Raw genomic sequence first — 23,674 nt, 5'->3', positions numbered from 1 at the left:
CAGCAACATTTAATCACTGTTTTGCAAGATGGCTCTTATCCAGTAGATCAAAAATATATTTTTAAACACTTGACATTATGAATAAAAATAATGGACTATTAATGATTAAACATCCTGAGATTAAAGCATGATGCCATTATCGGGAAGCACTGTGTTCTTCTGACCACTGCTCCAGGGCTTTTTAAAGTCAAAGCCACTTAATGCATATCCACCCCGCCGACGTATGATATCTCTCTTCATGGGATGAGTTCCAAAAAGTAAACTAGGACTTTGTCAATTTCTCTTGTGCCAAACAAGTATTGTCAATGAAAATATTGAAAAGAATTTTAAACAGATCATGCACCTAAAACTCCCATTGCTAGTCCTCCCAGTGCAATCCCAATAGCGTTTCCTCGTTCCTCGTCATCTGTGTAAACACTTGCCAGCATCCCCATACCTACACAATAATAAACAGACAGCTTTATCAGGAGTTACAGAAGAATGTACAGCAAAAAATATACAAACTTTTCACCCTTTTTGATTTATTTAAATAGTCCAAAAAACAAACAAACAAACATACATTTACTAATCAACATGACTAACACAACATACATATAAACAATGCTTTTACATTGTGTACATACAGTGCATCCGGAAAGTATTCAAAGTGCTTCACTTTTCCAACAATTTTCATGCTATAAACTTATTCCAAAATGGATTAAATTCATTTATTTCCTCAAAATTGTACACACAATACCCCATAATGACAATGTAAATTTTTTTTAGAAATTGTTACAAATTAATATAAAAAACCTGAAAAATCACATGTACTTATAAGTATTCGCAGTCTTTGCCATAAAGCTCTAAATTGAGCTCAGGTACATTCTGTTTCTACTGATCATTCTTGAGATGTTTCACCAGCTTAATGAGAGTCCACCTGTGGTAAATTTAGCTGATTGGACATGATTTGAAAAGGCATACACCTGTCTATATAAGGTCCCAGGGTTTACAGTGCATGTCAAAGCACAAACCAAGCATGAAGACAAAGGAATTGTCTGTAGAACTCAGAGACAAGATTGTCTCGAGGCACAAGGCTGAGGAAGGTTACAGAAAAATGTCTGCTACTCTGAAAGTTCCAATGAGCACAGTGGCCTCAATCATCTGTAAGTGGAAGATGTTTGGAACCCCTAGAACTCTTCCTAGAGCTGGCCGGCCATCTAAGCTAAGTGATCGGGGAGAAGGGCTTTAGTCAGTAAGGTCATTAATAACCAGATGGTCATTCCGTCTGAGCTTCAGCACCTGTATGTGGCCAGACGGAAGCTACTCCCTGCCTGGAATTTACCAAAAGGCATCTGAAGGACTCTCAGACCATAAGAAACAAAATTCTCTGGTCAGATGAGACTAAAATTGACCTCTATGGAGTGAATGCCAGGCATTACGGGTCGAGAAAATGAGGCACCGCTCATTACCAGGATAATACCATTCCTACGATGAAAAATGGTGTTGGCAGCATCATGCTGTGGGGATGTTTTTTAGCAGCAGGAACTGGAAGACTAGTCAGGATAGAGAGAAAGATGAATGCAGCAATGTACAGAGATATCCTAAATAAAAACCTGCTTCAGAGTGCTCTTGACCCCAGACTGGGTCGACGGTTCTTCCAGCAGAACAATGACTTAAAGCACACTGCCAAAATATCAATGAAGTGGCTTCACAACAACTCTGTGAATGTCCTCGAGTGGCCCAGCCAGAGGCCAGACCTAAATCTTATTGAACATCTCAGAAGAGATCTGAAAATGTCTGTACACCGTCGCTTCCCATCCAACCTGATAGAGCTTGAGAGGTTCAAAGAGGAATGGGCAAAAATTCCCAAAGACAGGTGTGCCAAGCATGTGGCATCATATTAAAAAAGACTTGTGGCAGTAATTGCTGCCAAAGGTGCATCAACAAAGTATTGAGCAAAGACTGTGAATACTTGTGTACATGCGATTTTTCAGCTTTTTAATTTTTAATAATCTTTCAACATTTAAATTTTTTTTTTCACATTGTCATTAAGGGGTCTTGTGTGGAGAATTTTGAATAAATTAATAAATACATTACATTAAATAAATTAATGTAATCTATTTTGAAATAAGGTTGTAACATACAAAAATGTGTAGTAAGTGAAGCGCTATGAATATTTTCCAAATGCACTAAATATTTAAACACAAAGGAAATAAAAAATAAAAAAAAATCAGTTGAATACAAGTAAAACCTGACAGCATCAGCATCAATTTGTCCACTTACAATTACATTTGGCATTGGAAGTAATTTATGAAAGGACACCACATGGCAGTGATCTTGGACCCTGAACTATTTAACTTAAGTCTTATTATTTCTAAACTAAGGACATGCAACACATCATTGGTCCACTGTTTAAAAGAAGGGAAGTTTAAAATTGAATAAAATCAAGCGTCGTGCCAAAAGAGAAGTAAGGGCAATGCAGGCCATTCCACTTTTGGACATATTATTATTATCATCATATACAACGCCAAAGACAGCAGTTAAGGGATTTGCACAAATATGTTTAAGATGCAAACTTTTTGGATTTTAATTTACATGAAAGAATGCAATTATCAACTTGAACATACTAATGTTTTTAAAAAGTTAAAATAGGTTAAAACCCTGTTTCTTTGTCATTCAGAGTAACAGAAATATTATTGTAAAAACAAAACATTCTGTTTTTTTCGATGTGGACTTATTAAAAGTTGTAAAATAATTAATCATCATGATTATTCCAATTTTTGTAAAAGAATGAAAAACCTTTTATTGACAAATTGGTCAAACCTAGTGATTAAAAGGATAGTTAATAACACAGTATAAACATTTAAAATTACCATTTAATTTATGATAATAATATGACATAATAAATTAACATTTCTTTTGCCACATTCATATACAGTATGATGGTTGATTCAGTAAACTCTGAAAACGTGAATTCTAATAATAACTATTAAGATTCTAACATTGATTAAATTTGATTTGTTAATTGAAATAACTAACTTAGGAGTTTCAAGAGTCTATCCAGATCTAAGATCTGTAACCCTTTAACAGGCATTGTAACCAGCTGGTTAACCTTTTGTCCATAAATTATCATTATCATAGATTATCATAATATTTATCAGAGTTGTGTCAGTATATTATCTAATTCATGTGTGCGCTAAAAAAAAAAAAAAACATTTTCAAGTAGTGCACCTTAAAGGGTTAAATGAGAATGGGATCCATTTTACACTACTGTCATTATCAGCAGATGTTTGCATACAGAATTCAAAGAAAACCAAAGTCAAATGCAATTCAGTGCACTCAGGTTTGCAAAATATGCTAAATAAGGCATCATAAAGAATTTCATTGCAGCATTTGACAGGTTTTTTTTAAATTCTAACATAACATTGCACAAAACATGTTACCTGCCACAGAAGAACAGGACGAGCCAACACCTTGCAGAGATCTGGCCAAAAACAGCAGCGTGTAGCTTGATGAAAAGGCAAACACTTCACACAGAATAAAACCCAGACAGAAGAAAGAGGAAAAGTAGATCCATTTATCGTATGAATATGACACACCAGAGAGTTTAGCTGCTGTTATCATACTTTAAAATCATGCATTGCACATCTGCAAGATCTTCTCAACTGCTTTCTCTTAGAAATTAGATTAATGTTAAAAGCAGCATTAAAAATATATATGTTTTATGTACTCACTGATCGTAGAAACAAACATGATGCAGAAACCAGCAAACATTGGGATCTGGTATCCTATTCTGCAATTACAGATAAGAAATGCTTCAGGGATGTATCGAATAAAACGCAAAACTTTTAAGTGCATCAGCATTTTTTTTTTCACAAACATTTTGAAGTGAAATGTTTTGTTACATGTTGCAGTGTTTCACTGAAAAGAAATATGTTGTGATTAAGTTGTAAAGACTGGATGAAAAGTTTTTTTGGAATATTTATATGAAAAACTATTTTAAATCAATTCAATTCATGTTTATTTCTATAGCGCTTTCACAATCTGGACTGTGTGTCAAAGCAGCTTAACATAAAAGTTATAGTTAATTGAAACTGTCAGTCCAGTTTTCAGAGTAGAAAATTTAAGTATTTTAAAATATTGAAGTTTTTAAAATTTATGTTCAATTCAGTGTGTTGCTGTTTTTTGTAGCTGCGGATGTAAAATTTACTGACAAAATATTCATTAAATATTCATTTTCCCAATAGTCAGGCATCTCCTATAAGAAAAGATGCTGTTTTACTACAAGAATTATAAAATATAATGTGTTTTTGTGTATTTTTTTTGCTTCTTTGTCAAATTCTGTGAAAAAAAAACATTGGTGTATCATTCGTGTACACTGATTTTGTAATATATTATGGTTGAATAACTCTGACATGAAGCCACCGGTTTGCTCTAGTGGGATCCATTCAGTGCTGTGGTGCCAAATTTAGCTGGATTGGCCAAATCTGAGCATGTGAAGATATGACGGCACATGCACGAGTGATCACACTACTGCTGATCATTGAATAGATAGAGCTGTAGCAGAATAGCACAGCAATATTCAACTTACTTACACTCCATTTACACTCAACACACACACAAATGTCATGCAATCCCATCCTGCTTTTAAGAGAAACACTGCTGTGTTTTTTTTTTAAGTTAAACTAGCGGCTGTACCTGTTGGTTAGTGGTCCTATGAAGGGGTTAGTGATTAGCTGTACTGTTGCTTTAGAGGCAAACAACAGACCCACTTTCACATTCTCGTTCAGAAGCTGGTCATCTGCTTTGGGACAGTCGGACTGGTTTTGAGGGCTCACAAAAGTAGGAGCCAGGCTCATTGGACCAGCTGTGCTCATCTGCGGGCTGAAGCCTGTCACACGTGTGGTGTTGTCATACAAAGACACAATGCTCTGAAAGGTGCTCGATGGAGAAAGAGGGGTCATGGAGTGATTCTTAACCATCTGAGCAGCCTCGTCGTCCACTGTGTACAGGTAACTTGGGATAATAGGCACTAGAGAGATGAAATAGAGGAAACAACATAACCACCGTGCTGAAAAAAACATTAGAAACCATTCAAGAATTTGTATTTCTTTCAATGGTTCAAATGGAAGTTACATTGGTTTTAATGGAAAAATAATGAGTCCCTAGTTTTATCTTATTGGCGACATGTTAAAGCTAATTAATTTTAAGGAATGTGTCTTAAGCGCACAAGATACCATTAACATGTTTTATTGATTGAAGTCTGGTGGTTTTTAATGTATTTAATAGCATTTTTAAACCATTAGAGCCTCTTCTGTGTTTGTTTTAATCATTATTGTATTCATTCGACTTGTTCATAACCTGTTCAGAAAACCACAGATCAGATTTAGACAGCTAGAAACGCTGTTTAACACTTATTTGCTCGAAAAAGTGCAGTGCGACGATTTATCAAGCTGTATGAGACCACATTTGACCTTTCACGTGAACAATTGGGTCTGCTTAGATGCGTTTGACATTATCAAGCGTAAATAACCCACAGGGACACCGTGTGCGATAACGCTCGAAAGCCTCTTCACTCAACACTTGTGCCAAAGAACGACAGGTTCATTTTTCACTTGGGTCCATCTGTATTTACACACACACAACGTATTCATCGTGTGTATTTCTAGCTTAATTGCCGTCCCCGTTTCTTGGCTCGCGGACGTGAGAACAAATAGAGACAGTTTAGCGCGCGTCAGTGTCACATTCAATGAGAGAGCGCGCGCGCGGATGGAGATCGGGCAGCGCTCGAGGACATGATACCTTAATTCAGGGACAGTTTGGAGTTTACAATCGCGTAGCATCGACAAATGCATTTCGTGAATTGTCTGTCGCGTATTAAAATGTTAGCCTGTTATTTCACTTTTTAATGCATTTTTAAGTTGGGGAAATATTTTTAATCAAACATCAATGTTTACGGTTTTAACGTGTATTCATCAGCCTAATTAACATACACATTGTTACTGGATCAATAAGGGTGTTCAACCAGGAATAATCTACAATCTTGGTTAAATCACGCATATTCTAGTCACATTATTATACGCCGTCGAGAATTAGAAATATTTTTCTTCTGCTTTTTTTAGTATGTGTAGCCTAGAAATGCATGCATAAATAATGCATAAATAAAATATAGCAATTTAATTTTAAGGTCCGTGCTTATTCGACTTTTTGAGAAAAATGGAAACCATCTATGTACTGGTTTTAATGGTTACATTTATCTAGTTTGTGATATTTGTATTGGAAACCATAGATAACCAAGATAACCAAGATATTATGTGATGCTCTGTTGTTTTATTTTCAGCAGGACTATTCAATATTCACTGACAATATATGAGGTGATATATATAATGCCTTATGTTTTTTAGCACTTTGCATGCATGTTTGGTGTGTGCTCGCACATGTAACAGGTGTGTGAACAACACAGCACTCACCGACCACCGTCAACAGCATGTTGTCCAAGAGCAAAGCAATGAAAACGATCAACAGAATCAGCCTCCGAGACTGTCTTTCTTCTCTTAGCCATGTTAATAAACTAAAATCTCTAAGAGCATCAAATAGTCCCATTTTAAATATAAAAATCCAACTGCCAGAGAGCGAGGGAGAAATAACCTGCAACAGAGCAAGAAAACGAGTGTCAAAGACCACAGTGACATCTAATAAGGCAAAATGTGTTTAATGATCCTGCAAAGAGAGGCGCCCGAGGAGATGGCCATTGTAAGGAAAACGACAAATATTTAAGTATAAACAAAGCATTAAAATATAAATGCGTGCACTTGAGCACTCTGAAAATTATAAACTACCAACTCAGTTTTTATTTTAAATATAAGTCTAAAATTATGGGCTGAATTATACATCGAAATAGATATATTCAGAATTTGATCATTCTTACCTTATAAGCACATTTGCATTGAGCTTTGCTGTCAGATCCCGGGTGAAAGGCACGCTGGATGCGGAGCGTTTTAGTTGCTTGACTGGTGTTTGACGTCACGCTGTTTCACAGAGATCTCAAATGGGGTGTGCTGTGCCACGAACGAATTAACCATCACAGTCACACACACACACACACTCACACACAAATAAAAGATAGACAGGACCACCTTATTTGCTTTTATTTTGTATATTTTACCCATTTATTCAAAACATATACCAACATATGTTTGAGGTCTTCAGAAAGTTCTCTTTAGGAAGTTCTTTGAAGGCTATGCATGCTTTTATTGTGTGCAGATAGAATAGTCTCCACACGGTCATGTATGTGCTTTAAGATTATGATGCTGTTGTTTTAATCAGCTTGACTGGTCTTAGGAAGTTATTTACAGAAGGAAAGCTGCATTCACTTGTTGAGTTTAAACAAACTGTTTGGCATCGGTAAAGTATCCAAATGCATCATCTAGTTTAACCAAAAGTCTCCTTTTCAGCAGTTTTACATTAGCGCCATCTTGTGGCGGTGGAAGATATGAGATGTTACATTTATTATTTTGGTTTTTCAAGTCTGTTCCTGGAACTCCACTGTTTTGCTAATTTCCTCGCCAACGCTAATAAAACACACCTGAACCAGGTAACCAAAGTCATTAAAATCACTAGAAACTGCTGGTTCAACTCAATTATAGATGATTGAGTTCATAAAATGAAAGGTTCTTAAATGAAAGCAGTTTCCATAAAGAACCTTTAACATCTATTGAACATGTCAGTTGCACAAAAAGTTAGCAATAAAGGTTTCTGTAGATCGAAATGTACTTTATGCTAAATTGGCTAAATCGGGTGGTTTGGAAGACCCACCCCACACTGACAATGGTTCAGAATCTGTCTCATACATGAGCTTATTTGTCTTACTTTTACTACTATGCCAACATAAATAGTGAAAATAACCTATTGAAAAAGGCTTTAAGACTGCTGGCTGTCACTTCAGTGTAACTTAAGCTAATCAGGTTTGGCCAACTCTAACAATTACTTTTCATGAGTCCAACATTTATCTGTGAAACGCAAGCTAAGTCATCTTCCGCTACTGTATTGTTTTTAAATACAGAAAATTTTACAAGTAACTAAATATTATTATTTATATTTTAATACTTTTTTATTCAAAAGGCCAAATTCTGACTGAGGAAAATTGAATGCGCTGGCCAGTTTGATATTTACCTATTGAATGTGTAACGGAGGGTCTGACACAGAGGGACCCATTTGCGGTATATTTGTTAAACAGAGTTTAATACAAACAGCACACAGATGTTAAGCGTGTGCAAACTCACATAAAACACAGTTGTAGTTAGTCGAAGGGCTGGCGGCTGGCTAACACAAGGTGAGTATTCAGGCATGGGTCAAAGGCAGGCGGCGAGGATCAAAGTCAGGATGCAGGCTAGAGTTCAGGGAAGGTAGCAGGCAAGACAGAGTCGAGATACAGTCTAAAATTGTCAACGGGGAAAGCAGGCAAGGATCAGGGAACGCTCAGTAGTGTTAGCCAGGGCAAAACAAGACTTTGCACTGAACTTCTTCTTCTTCTTCCTGGTGTTTATTGGCGGTTCGCATTCTTATCAGAGCATTACCGCCACCTACTGTGGGTTATGGATCAGAGACTCACTTATTTTTATTTATTTATATATATATATATATATATATATATATATATTTTTTTTTTTTTTTTTTTACCTCTTGACTCTTCAAAACCCGAGCCTTCGATGTTGCTGCGTGTTCAGCTCCTCCATCTACAGCTCAGGTCCTTCACAGCCGAGACATAGAAAACATAGTAGATGAGAGGAGAAAGCTTAATATTGTTATAAATAAAATAATAATTAAGTTAATTAAATAAATATATTTAGACATTCTATATCCTATGTATTAACTGAGTTCTTTTTAAGAATTGAATCAACCATTTCTTTCCTTCCTGATATAAAAACTCTTTCAGTGTTATTTGTTCATCATTTATCTGTAGGTCATTAATTAACATATTTCTTTCCTCTGTGTATTTATTGCAACTAATGATTACATGTTCTACTGTCTCTCTTTCTCCGCATCCATCACACAACCCTGTTGGATGTTTTCCTATCATGTGTAATGTAGCGTTCAGCCCTGTATGTCCTATCCTTATTCTTGAAAGAATACAATCCTCCTTCCTGCTCCCCCATGATTTCAAAATCTGTCCTACCTTTGGTTGTATTGCATATAAATGTCTGCCTTTTTGTTCATTGTCCCAACTTATTTGCCACTTTTTGTGTATTCCCTTTTTAATTACTGATTTAAGTTCAGCCCTACTATACCTGATTTTCATTTCTATCCTCTCTTTTGCCATTACTGTTTTTGCTAATCTATCTGCTGCTTCATTGCCCTCAACTCCTGAATGTGCTGGTACCCATACAAACTCAACTATTTTGTTTTTCTGTTCTAAATTTTGTAATAATTGAAGAATTTCTATTATAATGTCCTGTCTAGTTTCCGATTTTTTAATATCCAGGCATAGTAACGCTGAAGTTGAATCAGAACATATTATCGACTTGTTTAGATCCATTTCATAAACTTTGTTGACTGCTAGCATAATTGCTAGCAGCTCTCCTGTAAATACTGACAAATGATTAGATATTCTTTTCCCTTCTAACACATCTAAACTTGGAATAATATATGCGATCCCCACCCGGCCACTTTGCGGATCTTTTGATGCATCTGTAAAAATGTGTGTATACTGATCATATTTTGTCCCGATATACTCTCTTGTTAGATATCCCTCTGTTAACTCATGTCCTTTTTCCTGTCTGTCTTTCAATAATTTGAGGTCTATTTTTGGTTGTGGTAATATCCATAAAGGTGTTGTTGGTAGAACTATTGATGGTATAATATTATATTCATTTAATTTCATTTCCTGCACTAATTCCTCAATAATCCAGTTAAAGCTATTAATTTTCTTTTTCCCATATTCCCAACATACCTCCATTAGTGTTTTTACAGGATGATTAACCTCTTGGCCTTTTGTTCTTGCCCAGTATGTCAATATCAGTTGTTTCCTTCTTAGTTGAATTGGCATTTCCCCCATCTCCACCTGCAAAGCTGGAACTGGAGAGGAAGGATATGCTCCGCAACAAATTCTAAGAGCTTGGGATTGTATTCTTTCAAGTTTTTCTAATTGTGACTTTGCTGCTGAATTGTATGCCACACAACCATAATCTAAAATTGCTCTGATCATTGTTACATAAATAGTTTTTAAAGCTAGTCTATCTGCTCCCCACTCACGCCCAGAAATACATCTCATTACATTCAAAATTCTTTTGCATTTCTCCTGCATCTTACTGATGTGATTACTCCATGTAGCTCTAGAATCTAACCACATACCTAAAAACCTGATCATTTTTACTTGTTCTAATTCTATATTATATATTTTCAGTTTTAGGTCAATACTACTTTTTTTGTTTGTAAAGAAAATATATTTGGTTTTTTCCACTGAAAATTTAAAACCCCATTTATTTGACCAGTTCTCAACTTTAATTAATGCTGTTTGCATTTTATTAACTATATGATCCACATTTCTGCCTCTTAACCATAGAGCTCCATCATCTGCAAACAGAGATTTATTGATATTTCTTTCTAAACTTGAAAAAACATCATTAATCATAATTAGAAATAACAAAGGACTTATAACACTGCCTTGTGGAGTACCATTTTCAATAATTCCTCTACTCGACACATCTTTCCCAATCTTTACTCTAATATATCTTTCAATTAAAAACTCTTTAATCCAATTAAATAGTCTACCACTTATTCCTATTTGGTTCAACTTAATTAACAGGCCCTCCTTCCATAGCATATCATATGCTTTCTCAATATCAAAGAAAACTGCCACTACTGTTTCCTTATTAGTTAACGCTTTCCTAATGTCTGTTTCTAAATTAATAACTGAGTCCATTGTACCTCTTCCACTTCTGAATCCACTTTGATAAGGGGAGAAAAAGTTATTTTTCTCCAAGTGATACCCAAGTCTGTCAGTGATCATTTTTTCCATTAATTTACACATGTGTGATGTTAGTGCTATTGGTCTATAGCTTAAAGGATTACTAGGGTCTTTACCTGATTTTTTTATGGGTATAATTAATGAATCCTTCCATTCTAGAGGCAATTTTCCTTCTTCCCACACCCTGTTATAAAATTCCAGAATTTTCCTTAGTGACTCTTCACTTAACTTTTTTAACATCACATAGCTTATATCGTCTTGTCCTGGAGTTGATGTCTTGGTGTATTTTAATGCCCTTTTCATTTCTGAAAAGGTGAACAAGACATCTAACGTACCTTCGGTAACTGTCCTTTTTTCCATTATATTACAATTCCCGGATAACACTCTTTCTCTCATATTCTTACTTTCATTTGTCAAGTTATTGGAGCTGTTTACTTTTAAGAACTCATTTTTAAACATTTCTGCTTTATCTTTATCATTTACTGCATTCTTGCTTCCTACATTTAATACTGGGTATTCATATTCTCTTCTAATACCACTCATTTTTCTTATCATATTCCATACTTCCTCAACCGGAGTACTTTTCCCAATTTCATTACAAAACGATCTCCAATATTCTTTCTTGTTTTCTCTGATTATTTTCCTAGTTTCTGCCTGAGCTTTCTTATATTCTATCAAGTTTTGCAAGTTATGTGTTCTCTTTAGAATTTTAAATGCCTTCCTTTTTTTTCTTACTGCTATTGTACACTGGTCATTCCACCATGGGACCATTTTCCCTACTCTTTTTCCTGAACTCTTTGGAATACTTTCATTTGCTGCATGCCGAATTACATAACTTAACTCTGCATATAACCTTTCAATTTCAATATCTTCATTCATCTTAATTTTTTTCAACCCTTCTTCACTTATTTCTTTGAATTTCTCCCAATCAGCTTTCTCATACTTCCATTTTCCAGAATTACCTTTATTAACATTCTTATTCTCACTATTTATAATTGAACTAATAATAGGAAAATGGTCACTTCCAATTGAGCATTTCCTTATGACCTCCCATACTGTAATTCCACCCAGTGAATTTGACACAATTGTTAGGTCAAGTGCTGATTCTTTGCTTGTATTTACATCCATTCGTGTATATCCTCCATCATTCATGCATACCAAATTTTTCTTTTCTATAATCTCCTCTATTACCATACCATTTCTATCTGTTATTATTCCTCCCCATAGTGTATTATGTGCATTAAAATCACCACACCATATAACCCTTTCTTCATTTAGACCTTTAATTTCTTCCATACTATCCATTGTTAGTTTTTTTACATGGGTTATAAAAATTTATTATTACATACTCTTTTATTCCATACCATATTTCTATCACTATATATTCCAGGTTTACTCCTTTTTCCAAAGTTCTATAAGGCATTCCTTCTTTTATAAACGTGACACAACCTCCACCTATACCTTCTTCCCTGTCCCTTCTTACACTTACATATCCCTTTAAAACAAAATCTAACCTTGAGTTCAACCAAGTTTCCTGAATACATATTACATTAGGTTTTTCTTTCATTTTACTTAAATATCCCTTAAACTCTTGTCCATTAGCACATAGACTTCTTGCATTCCATTGTAGGATTCTCAACATAACCCTACTAACCTATTCCTATCTCCTGACTCTCTTGAAAATCTGAACTGAGGCTTCTTCTTATATCATCACTCTTCAGACCCTTTATTTCCAGATACCTTTCTGCTGCTTTAATTATTATTTGTATCTTTTCTGTTCTTCTTTCTGTTTGGGCAGTGCAGTTAATTACTTCTACCATGAAGAGTACAAAATTTTTCTTGCTTACTAACGCCAAATCCTCTGATGACCTACTTTCACCAATTCTTTCTTCTCCTTCATTTTTCTTACCTGAATCCAATCTTACTGTTTCATTTGACTTCCTCTTTTCCCTCACCATCTTTACTGCTTCAGCGTAAGTTAGATTGTTTTTTTCTTTTTCCTGCTGAACTTCCACTGCCCTTTTTCTTGCCTCACAACCTCCATATGCAGCATTATGTCCTCCTCCACAGTTGCAACATCTCACCTCCACTCCTTCTTCACACTTTCCAAATTCGTGTTCCCCTCCACATCGCGCACATCTTATTTTTGATTTACATAAAGCTGCTGTGTGCCCATACCTCTGACAGTTGTAACATCTCATTGGAGGTGCATTGTATTCTATAACTGGGTAGCTGATGAATCCCATTCTGACTTTATCTGGCATTTCTCTTCCTTCAAATTTAATGCGCACCGACAGACTGTCCATTCTTCTTCCTTCTCTATTCATCTTCAATCTAACTGCGTCTATGACTTTACCTCCATCAAGATTCTTTTTTAATTCCTCCATTGTTACCCCAATAGGAACTCCTTTTATCACGCCAAATATCCATGAATTCTGACCTATGATCTTACTACTCGTAACAACCTTCTTCCCCACTGTTTTTACTTTCATTGCCTTATTTTTCTGTTCTTCGTTTTTGCACACAATCATTAACGCACCATCCTGAAGCACCTTTGCGAATGCGATTTCACCTACTTGTTTCTTTAATTCATGTGTCAACATCATTGGATTTATTCCTGAAACTCCCGTTTCTTCCTTGAATCTTAATATTATCCTAAATCCTAATTTGGCTTTTTCTCCAACCCCTTCCTCCTCACTCGCTAGCGAACTACTTTCCGATGCATCCTCCTTACCTTTTTTCCTTTTCCTAGATGCTTTTTTCCCGTATCGTCCTTCTATTTGTGTCCATCCTATATCCATATCATCCTCTTCCTCCTCTTCACCACTATTCTCTACTCTTAGAGTCTCCGATCCATTCCCAACTTTATTTTCTCGATTTCTATTCTTTGGATTATTTTGATTGTTTGAATTCGCCGCCATTACTCTGTCGACGTCATCAACCTTCCGCCCCGTCATGACGTCTTTGCACTGAACTGGAGTGAGAGTGTGGCTTATATAGGTGAGTGTGGGTCGTTAGCGGGGTGAGGAACAGGTGTGTGTGCTTATCAGTTTAAGTGGATGATGTAATGTCTAGAAGTCCTGTGATGATGACCTCTGCTGGCCAGAGAGGGGAATGACTGGGACCGAGTCGGTGACAGAATGACAATAGGCTACCGTTTTTCATTTATTACTGAACAGATTCTTATTTTCTTAATTTTTCTAATTATAAATGATGTAATAAATTAGAAATTTATAAATAAGTATTTTTTCACATTTCTTTGTTCCGCATCTTTAGGAAATAGTTTTTGTAGGCTACATCAAAAAGTGTGGTTATGATGACCACCTGACAAGCTAATTCAGCTAAAATAGTGCTTAAAATATCCCTAAAATTCAGTATATAGTTCTCATAATTAAATAAAAAATTTGGCAAATAAACTTCAAAAAGGTCCTCTTTTTGAGAAAAAAAAAACATCCCTTTACACCAGGCTGTCTACGGGCTATTGAATATGGTGCAGGAACTGTAGCACCAGTTGAAACCAGTTATGCTTCAAGAAATACTAAAAAGGAATACAAACTCATGACTGGCACAGAAAGATATTTATTGATTTAATTTCAAAGTGCATTATTAATTTATGTACAATTTCACAGCCAAGACATCACAGGTGGTCGGTCAATTCATTTACATGCTAGCTTTTTTATTAGTGGATCAATTAACTTAAGAGACACACTCCAATTTAAATATAGCATTAATGCTATCAAGAAAAAGATGATGCATTGTTTAAAAAAGGCGAATCATATGTACACTATTATTTGCCATTGAATGAAAAAGCAAACTCACTGTCTAATATCATCATATATATTCCTGTCAGACTTATACGAGTTACAGTACATATATTGCATCAACATGAATAAAGGAGTTTTTAAATTAGACTGCATTGCTAGTGCGTACATCTAAACAAAAATAAACAGTATGGCATGCCATTTTCCAAATAAAACAACTGAGGCCTCTCTCATGGCCCAAATAGTTAACATACTTCATCCTGTGCCTGATTCTCTCCTGTATTTGTTTACTGCAACAGTACTGTGGCTCATTCCCTTTCAACCCACAATATCAAACTGGCTGTAACATAAATTAAAGCCCATTACCATCTTATATTCGGAGTAGCTATGCTTTCTTCTTGTGCCATTAGCAAAGCCACAGAAACCAATTGCCTTCAGTTGTTGTTTAAGTCATTGTGAATTCTTACCTTGCCCATGCTTAGACTCTTTATACACCGCCTGTAAAAGCAAACAATTTGCGATTGGCCAAGTTTAAAGGCCATACTCATAATGGCCATGCCTGTGATGATGAACAAAAAAGTAACCATGAAGAATTTTGGGTGTTCAGGCACAATGTCGCCAAAGCCAATGGTGGTTAGGGTGATGAAGGTGAAATAAAAGGCATCAGAATGGTCCATCTGCTTCTCCCAGCATTTCAGAATCTGACTGCAGATCACCATGTAGGCAAACACCATCAGCAAGATGACCAGCAGAGGGACGTCCAACTGCTCCATCTCCTGTCCGATGTCGTTGAATAACTCATCTTTTGGGGTTGGCACACGGTCCAGTTCTGGGCATGAACAGGATTTTGAAAGAGTTCCTTTGATCCTGAAGCTCTCCCTTACAATAATGCGGTCAAAGATCTCTTTGTTGTTACGGAGCTGAAAGGACCCGCGCCTGATGGAAGACCTAGTTTGTATCACCTGTTGATTGTTTGTTGTCTCGAGCACCACGACATCCTGATTGAACTTATAGGTGCCGTCAGTATCAGCTTGAACTTGTGGGAGAGCTGATGTCTTTTCATGGCTCTGAAGTCTCCATGACTGATGTCCTATCCATCGTCTGAAGAACAGGTTAAGGCGAGTATATGCTTTGGAGAGGAGAACAGCTAAGAGATCGCCCACATCCGAGATGACCAGCAGCATCAGAGGGATGCCCACCATCGCATACAGGACACATGCCACTTTCCCTTTACTTGTCAACGGATAAATTCGTCCATAACCTGATATACAAAAAAACAAAACAGAACAGAGTTACAAATTCTTTTAGTCACAGTACTGCCGCCTGCTGGAGGTCTTAATCAATGCATCAGAAATGCAACGCATCTGCTCAGTTTTAGCCAAGAAAAGGAACATCAGGCCCGTAGTCAGCCTGGTGAAGTGAGTGGTTCTTTTTTTTTTCTCAAAATTTTAACTTTTTGCAGTTATTTGCCATTTTCAGATTTATCACATCACATATAATTAGGATATGAACAAAATAGCAATCTGTTAAAGTTTCACATTTAAAATTGTAACCTGCTGTTGTTTACTAAATAACTAACTGACCAGCACATTCAAATTTCCACATTTCACAATCAAAAATTAAAACATAATATTAAAGTAGAGCTTTACGATTTTTTGAGCCTCTCTTGTATAACATTTGTAAATTTGAAAATTCACGGATAACAATAATAGCCAAGTTAGAATTCAAATTAACTGTAATACGGGCCACTTGTGGTGTTTCACAGCATTTTATTGATCATTTTTGGTTTAATAAGGTCCAAGATTTGAAATAAAGCTACTTGTAAAATGTTTTCTCTATTTAAAAACTATACAGTAACATAATATGACTTGACTTTATGTTTTCTTGCACACCTGGATGCTTGACTAATAAAAAAGTGGTTTGCATTGGCCAAAACTGATTAGCTGAAGTCATAACAGTCAACAGAGGATTACATTCTTTTCACAATTTATATTGGCATAGCAGTCAAATAGGACAAATAAGCTCATGTATGGGACAAATTCTGGACCTTTGTCAGTGAAGGATGGGTCTTTTGAAACCCTGAACCCGCTTGCAACAGCTATATTGCCTAATGCCCTGTCATAGATACTAAGCTGAAAAGTAAATTAATGAAATATTATTATATTAATTATTATATATTGCTAGTAGGGATGTAACGGTATCAGAATTTCACGGTACGATAATACCTCGGTATAAATGGCACAGTACAATATTTATTGAAAAATTTACAGGAAAAACAAAACTAATGAAAAGACTCGAAAAAAGTGCCAAAAGTGTTTATTTACCTTAGCACTGAACATATCAATGACATACAAATTAGCCATCTATCTGTAAGTTTTGAAACAGGAACTTCAATTTTTTCAATTTTAATAACAAAAAAATATTAAACCATATAAAAAAATAAAGTTTCAATTTAGTATTGTTGAAAACTCATTACATTCAACATTTAATCACTCACTCACTTAGATAGAGATGGGTTTTTTCAGGAAAATTATCATATAACTATAATCTGGTAAAAGCTGGGATCTCTGGGCATGTCCCCTGCAACAGAAAAAAAACCCTCTCATTTGGGACTGAGGTTTCTGGGACAGAGAGATATGATTTAGCCAAGGCTGACAGCAGTGGGTAACATTGTGCATTGTCTTTCCACCACTTGAGAGGACAAGCCATGAGTGAGATAGAGGTCTCTTTGCAGTACAAGTCAATGTCTGCATCTATCTAACAAGTGTGCTGTGTTCTGCAGTCCCCATGACTGTTTTTAGTCGTATTCCCCGACTTATATTTCACCACAGTCTGGCATTGCCTACATACTGTTTTTTTCTTTGTCTGTCACCTTTTCTCCTTTTTCGTATCTTTTTAGAAAGAAACCGAAATGCTTCCACACATCCGATTTAAAACTCGCTTTAGGTTCGATCATTTTCAGCTCTTTTTCTTCCCCGCTACTAGCAACACACTCCATTTCCCCATTACTGGATCTGTAGTGACAACAGACCGCAAAGGATGATGGCCACGCCTAGGCTGATGGGAATTGTAGTTCCCGCTACCTCCTGTTCGCCTTATTCGCCTAAGCAAACTTTTCTCAGAAATATAGTTTGATTCATGCGCCTACGGTAATATTGAAAAAAATTACTATTGCTGTATGACGGTATTTGCAATATTGTTACATCCCTAATTGCTAATAATAATAATAGTACTTTGTTTTTACAATGTGATGGTTTCAAAAGGGGCGACCCGGTGGCACAGTAGGTAGTGCTGTCACCTCACAGCAGGAAGGTTGCTGGTTTAGGCCTCGGCTGGGTCAGTTGGCATTTCTGTGTAGAGTTTGCTTGTTCTCCCCGCGTTCGTGTGGGTTTCCTCCGGGTGCTCCGGTTTCAACCCACAGTCCAAAGACCTGCAGTACAGGTAAATTGGGTAGGCTAAACTGTCCGTAGTATATGAGTGTGTGTGTGTGTGTATGTTTCCCAGAGATGGGTTGCAGCTGGAAGGGCATCCGCTGCGTAATACATATGTTGGATTAGTTGGTGGTTCATTCCACTGTGGCGACCCTAGATTAATAAAGGAACTAACCTGAAAATAAAATGAATGAATAAATGGTTTCAAAAGAGGTGACATTTATAGCATTGAGTAAAAAGGGGTTTATAATAGTAGTATATATGTATAGCTTACCAGCAATTTGTTGTGATTTTGTCATTTTATTATTATTTTATGGCATGCATAATGAACTTTTAACATCCATAGAATATTTCAATACAACAAACTTTTTAAAGCAGAAATGACTCTTTCTTTAGACATGAAATGTTCTCCATACCAAAAATCACTTTTAAGAAATAATTAGAAAGTAACTCTGGGGGACCAAAAATGGTTCATCTACGGCAGAAGTCTTCCTCCCTCCTGCTAATCAACTAATCAAGATTTTCAGCTTTTCATTTCAAATGCATAGGCAGATATGCTGAAGCAGGATGGAAATACAAATTTTAGGACTGATTCTGCAGGAGCATTGTTGAAAAGCTTCTGCTTATATAGCTCTGTGGTGAAAAGTCTTTTTTTATAATTTTTAAGTTCATAATTTAACATTTATAATTATATTTAATGTAGGTTTAGCTATTTTAGTTTTAAGTTAAACAATATTAAAATATAATATGATCTTTGCAACTTTATAAAATGTGTTTTTGTATTTAAATGTTTATTTTAAATAACAAAACGTATTTTAGTGTTATGGATTTACTTAACTATAATAACCCTGCACAAAATATAAAACAATAGGGTTGTTAAGATTTAGAAATATGATTACGATTAATACGTTGATTCAAATGAACTGAAAACACTAAACTGTTAAATCAGGAAAACTGTCACTGTTTTTTCATTGGACAAATACAGTAGCTCTGGCTGTAATTGTATGGCCAGGCCAAGTGATAATGTCTTTTATCTACAAAGGAATTGACATAGCGGATGATGTAAAAAAAAAAAAAAAAAAAAAAGAGAGAAATGAACTCATTTAAACTGACCATTAGCCTCAACTGCCTCAAAAACCAATACTCATTTAGATTAGCTCCTGATTCGCCCTTCCTAGAAAGCATAATGGACATCCATGGCCACAGACTGCTGTGTTTGGCACTCTTGCATAATGCTTTTCTGTATGCTGTCCTGAAAGATGGAAGTTTACATTCAATTATTATGTTAGATGCGGTTTGCTGAGCTTTACAATTGGGGATGAGAGAGAGAATTTTTTTTATTAACAGCATCCTACCCAGGCATAAAACTTAAACTAAAATGTACCATTAAGAAAGATGTAATGCACAGGAAATCATGATTTGAATGTATGCCTCTCTGAAAAGAGGCTCATTAATGGTTTATTGGAAATGATTACAAGTGTTTAGAGCAGTGGTGTCAAACTCTGTTCCTGGAGGACCACAGCCATGCAGAGTTTAGTTCCAATCCTGCTTCAACACACCTTTTTACAGGTATCAATATGCCTAAAGGACTCAATTGGTTACATCAAGTGTGTTTAAGTAGGGTTGGAAATAAACTGTGCTGAGCTATGGCCCTCCAGGATCTGAGTTTGACACATTTGGTTTACATTTACATTTAGTCATTTAGCAGACGCTTTTATCCAAAGTGACTTACAAATGAGGACAAGGAAGCAATTTACACAACCAAGACCAACAATGAATAAGTGCTATAGGCAAGTTTCAGGTCTGTAAAGTCTAAGAAGGGGAGTATTAGTAGTATTAGTATTAGTATTTTTTTTTTTTTTTTGGTACAGTTAGTGTGATATTCAGAGAGGCAATTGCAGATTAGGAAGTGTAGTGGAGACTAAATAGTTGAGTTTTTAGTCGTTTCTTGAAAGTAGCGAGTGACTCTGCTGTTCTGATGCAGTTAGGGAGTTCATTCCACCAACTGGGCAGATTGAGCGTGAGCGTTCGCGAAAGGGATTTCTTCCCTCTTTGGGATGGAACCACGAGGCGACGTTCATTCACAGAACGCAAGTTTCTGGAGGGCACATAGATCTGCAGAAGCGAGAGCAGATAAGAAGGAGCAAGGCCAGAAGTCACTTTGTAGGCAAACAGAGTGTGATATTGAGGCTTTCGTTTCAATACTGTCTTTAGTTTTAAAGTTAGTTTTAAAGTTATTCCATGAATGTTATTCCATGAAAGTTATTCCATGAATTGGGAATTTTATTGCTGGTTTTGATTTACAGTCACATTATATATTTAATCTATATTCTAGTTGTGGACTAAGAGTGTTAAAATGTTCTGTATTGGCATCAATGGTTTCACTATAGGAACTTTTAACATGCAAATGACCTTTTGGTTTTAGGCTCTTTATAGAGAAACTGAGAAAAAGTGGGAACCAAAAAAGACTTTTCTATGTCATGACTGAGAATACACCCTTGAAGATCCTTTATTTTTAAGAATGAATAGCCTTAAGATAGGGCTGGGCCGATAAACAATAACCATTTTTTAATTATTACTGATCTAAGATCCAATCACACAGCAAAAATGTGCAACAATGGGAATCTAAAAGTGTGTTGATATTAGAGATGTGCCGAGTTTTCGGCCACCTAAAATTTATCAGCCGAAAATATGTTATGCCAATTAATGGACCCTCTAATTTTTGTGGCTTCAGTAATTTTTGGAGAACTCTTTTAAATCTGGAAGCATTAACAACTTATATCGAAATATATATCCTTATCATTCAATATGAAAAATAATTATTGAGATTGTATTTTTGCCATATCCCTAAACCCTACCTTGAGAAAAGCTCTGATATATAATGCTGCTTAGTAGGCATAGGACTATAAATGTTTTCAAGGTATACAGTGGTTTGGAAAAGTCAAGGTTTTAAAACCGCCAACATTTTCTGCAATACTGTTCCTAAGATATGTGTACAATTTTTTATTTACGTGATATTTTATTTTTTTATTTTTAGGACAGCAGTATCTTTAGCAGAAAACATATATAAAGATGTTACTTTAAATTGTAAAAAAAAAATCTGCTTTTAAAACAATTGAAGACAGCAGAAAACAAAATATGTTGTGTTCAAAAGGAAAAAAAAAAGTTTCAGTTTTTTACCCAGACATTTAAAAAGAATATATTTTAGAGCAGTATTCATAATACTGGGGCGAGACAGTGGCGCAGTAGGTAGTGCTGTCGCCTCACAGCAAGAGGGTCGCTGGTTCGAAACTCGGCTTAGTTGGTGTTTCTGTGTGGAGTTTGCATGTTCTCCCTGCCTTCATGTGGGTTTCCCCCACAGTCTAAAGACATGTGGTACAGGTGATTTGGGTAGGCTAAATTGTCCGTAGTGTGTGTGAATGTGTGTGTGGATGTTTCCCAGAGATGCAGCTGGAAGGGCATCCGCTGCGTAAAAACTTGCTGGATAAGTTGGCGGTTCATTCCGCTTGGCGACCCCGGATTAATAAAGGGACTAAGCCGACAAGAAAATGAATGAATCATAATACTGTGAATCTGTGATATTTTTATCCAAGGTTATCATACCGTCAGAATCTTATATCAGCCCATGCCTACTGCTGAGCCTCAAGCCACCTAAATACATGCCCTGATTTGAGTTCATTTGCTTTAAATCTCAAATAATAATTTGCAGTTATCAAACTTATTAACAGCAGTAATTTAACTTTAACTTTTGTTAATTAAACGAAAAGATAATAAATTTAAAGATGAAGTGGAACCTGGATATGCATTATGGATTTAATGAATATCAATATAGAAACATTTGTTGATTGAAAAGGAAAATATTGGCCAAAAGTAGAGTTATCCTCCAATAAATGATGAACAATTCATGAATCATTTGCATTGCACAACTTTGAGTAGACAAATGTTCAATGTTATTTAGTGTATAATTCACTTTTGTTTCCTACATAAATGGCGACACTTGTTTTCGGTCTTATCATGGTCAGGCTGGTTACTGTGGACAACGGTGGTGCACTCAGAGACTACAGCCAAAGGTCAGAACTTCTCATGCACATAACAACTCGGTGATTCATTTAATGCAACACCAATTTTGGACATACAGTACCTCATGTGGCCAAAATATCTTATTGTTCAGGTTAAAACCCAACAAAACCCAAAACTTTACAAGCTCTGTGACATTCCAGGATGAAAAAGCATACTCACCTACAGTAGTGAACACTGTACAGCAGAAGAAAAGTGAAGCAAAGAAGGTCCATCCGTGGTCACGTTCCTTCTCATAACAGTAATCATCCAAAATGTCTTTTGCTTTATTGATTAGGTGCTTCTGCTCTGAGGTGTCTAATTTATAAGATAAAATAGAAGAAGAATGTAGTAAATAGTATATAATATAGCTTATTAAAACATTATTAATACATTGCCTACATTATTACAAAGAATATATAAATTATTAATAAAATTATTAATACGTTTTGAACACCGTAGGCTTAAAATTATACAAGCAGTTTATACTATTTTAAAAAGGCTACTTTCAGACCTGTGTGATTCTGAACGATCTCCATCACTTTTTGCACAATGGACAGGATCTCCTCCGACTCATTTCGAGGATTCTTGTACTCAATCGCTCTGAAGACAAGCGCTCCTAAAACCGCGTATAAAACGAGTGATAAAATTAGGAAAACATGAGGAAACAAACGCCAGAAGAGTGTCGAGCATCTCCACGTAAACTGTCTCTTTTCTGACACGGACATCTCTCAGGTAGTCATTCAGTCAGTCAGAGACGCGTAATGGCTGTGGAGATGAAGTGTTCCTTCTCATGGCAGTGTGTGGTCAGGACTCAGGAGGACAACACCCAGCTGCTGAAGCAAGCCACAGACTCAAACTGCCTGCTCAACTAATGCTTATAGCTTAAACAATTATACGCGTGCTCCTCCTGAAGTATTTCAGAAAGGGAACTGAGAACATCACAGATTTACAAAGCAGCTAGTCAGTCTCTGTGCTGGAAAGTCAATTGTGAGCGCATTGTATGAACAGGTGCGGCTGTGTGAAATTTTAGCCTCTTGATGCCGGAGATTCCCTTGAACCCCAATGGGCATTTATGAGTCGTGCCATGTGCCATTTATGTCCACTCGAGCATGTGTAGCCTTTGAAACAGTGATGAAGTGTAGATCTGAGTTGAATTTGTTTTTATTGGCATTGTTGTTATGAGTTGTCGTTGTTGTTATTCGATGTTCGTGTTTGTTTATGCGGAGAACATGCGAGTATGTAAACAGTAAAACCTGTATTAAAATTGCCTAAATTTAGGTTAAATTAACCACTGGTCTTGAAAACCTGTTGACTGAGTTTTGTATGAGTCTAAAAATGTAGTTTTTGCTCTGATGTGACCATTTCGCACGCGTCATAGAACAGTTTAATGGTAGACATACCCTATAATTTGCTGATGATTGGTCATCATAATGATATAAGCAATATTTCCTTAGTCACACATTTGCATATTTATATCC

At 36.0% G+C, this 23,674-nt stretch overlaps 3 protein-coding genes across 6 annotated transcripts in view; all 3 read right to left on the bottom strand.

The window, feature by feature from the left end:
* The window catches only part of slc18a2 (solute carrier family 18 member 2), a 30,773-nt gene extending 23,772 nt beyond the window's left edge, over positions 1–7,001 (bottom strand). Inside the window, 6 exon segments of one of the 2 annotated variants that reach the window (NM_001256225.2) lie at positions 344–436; positions 3,423–3,506; positions 3,714–3,772; positions 4,678–5,011; positions 6,450–6,627; positions 6,908–7,001. In NM_001256225.2, coding sequence (NP_001243154.1) covers positions 344–436; positions 3,423–3,506; positions 3,714–3,772; positions 4,678–5,011; positions 6,450–6,582 — 703 coding nt within the window. In that variant the 5' untranslated portion in view covers positions 6,583–6,627; positions 6,908–7,001. 2 annotated transcript variants of the gene reach the window in all.
* Positions 7,002–8,495: 1,494 nt separating this feature from the next.
* LOC137488938 (uncharacterized) lies at positions 8,496–14,509 on the bottom strand. 3 transcript variants are annotated; one of them, XM_073928518.1, is made up of 4 exons: positions 13,680–13,933; positions 9,929–10,053; positions 8,659–8,728; positions 8,496–8,564 (listed from the first exon to the last, which is right to left on the bottom strand). In XM_073928518.1, the coding sequence occupies exons 1-3, from the start codon at positions 13,900–13,902 to the stop codon at positions 8,702–8,704; spliced, it is 375 nt and encodes a 124-aa protein (XP_073784619.1). In that variant the 5' UTR covers positions 13,903–13,933; the 3' UTR covers positions 8,496–8,564; positions 8,659–8,701. The 3 variants fall into 3 exon arrangements, 1 of the variants encoding a protein (XP_073784619.1); XR_012393387.1 differs by lacking the exon at positions 9,929–10,053 and having other exon boundaries at positions 13,680–13,897; XR_012393386.1 differs by lacking the exons at positions 8,496–8,564; positions 8,659–8,728 and having other exon boundaries at positions 9,400–10,213; positions 10,968–14,509.
* A 631-nt stretch (positions 14,510–15,140) lies between these two features.
* kcnk18 (potassium channel, subfamily K, member 18) lies at positions 15,141–22,921 on the bottom strand. The gene is given in 3 exon segments (NM_001190307.2): positions 15,141–15,967; positions 22,377–22,511; positions 22,708–22,921. Coding segments are annotated over 3 exon segments (1,176 nt in total).
* Between the last annotated feature and the right edge of the window lie 753 nt (positions 22,922–23,674).

This window comes from Danio rerio, chromosome 17 (genome assembly GCF_049306965.1).
Source record: "Danio rerio strain Tuebingen ecotype United States chromosome 17, GRCz12tu, whole genome shotgun sequence".
Classification (NCBI taxonomy): Eukaryota; Metazoa; Chordata; class Actinopteri; order Cypriniformes; family Danionidae; genus Danio; species Danio rerio.
The sequence above is the reverse complement of the archived record's forward strand: the minus strand, read 5'-3'. Positions and strand labels throughout refer to the sequence as shown.

Excerpts from the sequence above, each read along its gene's own strand:
- LOC137488938 (XM_073928518.1), bottom strand. The coding sequence starts at position 13,902 with ATGACGGGGCGGAAGGTTGATGACGTCGACAGAGTAATGGCGGCGAAT. Across the intron at positions 10,054-13,679 it reads ATCTAGGAAAAGGAAAAAAG|TTCCAGCTTTGCAGGTGGAG; the intron begins GTAAGGAGGATG and ends CTTCCTCTCCAG. Across the intron at positions 8,729-9,928 it reads CTGTAAAAACACTAATGGAG|GACCTGAGCTGTAGATGGAG; the intron begins GTATGTTGGGAA and ends TCGGCTGTGAAG.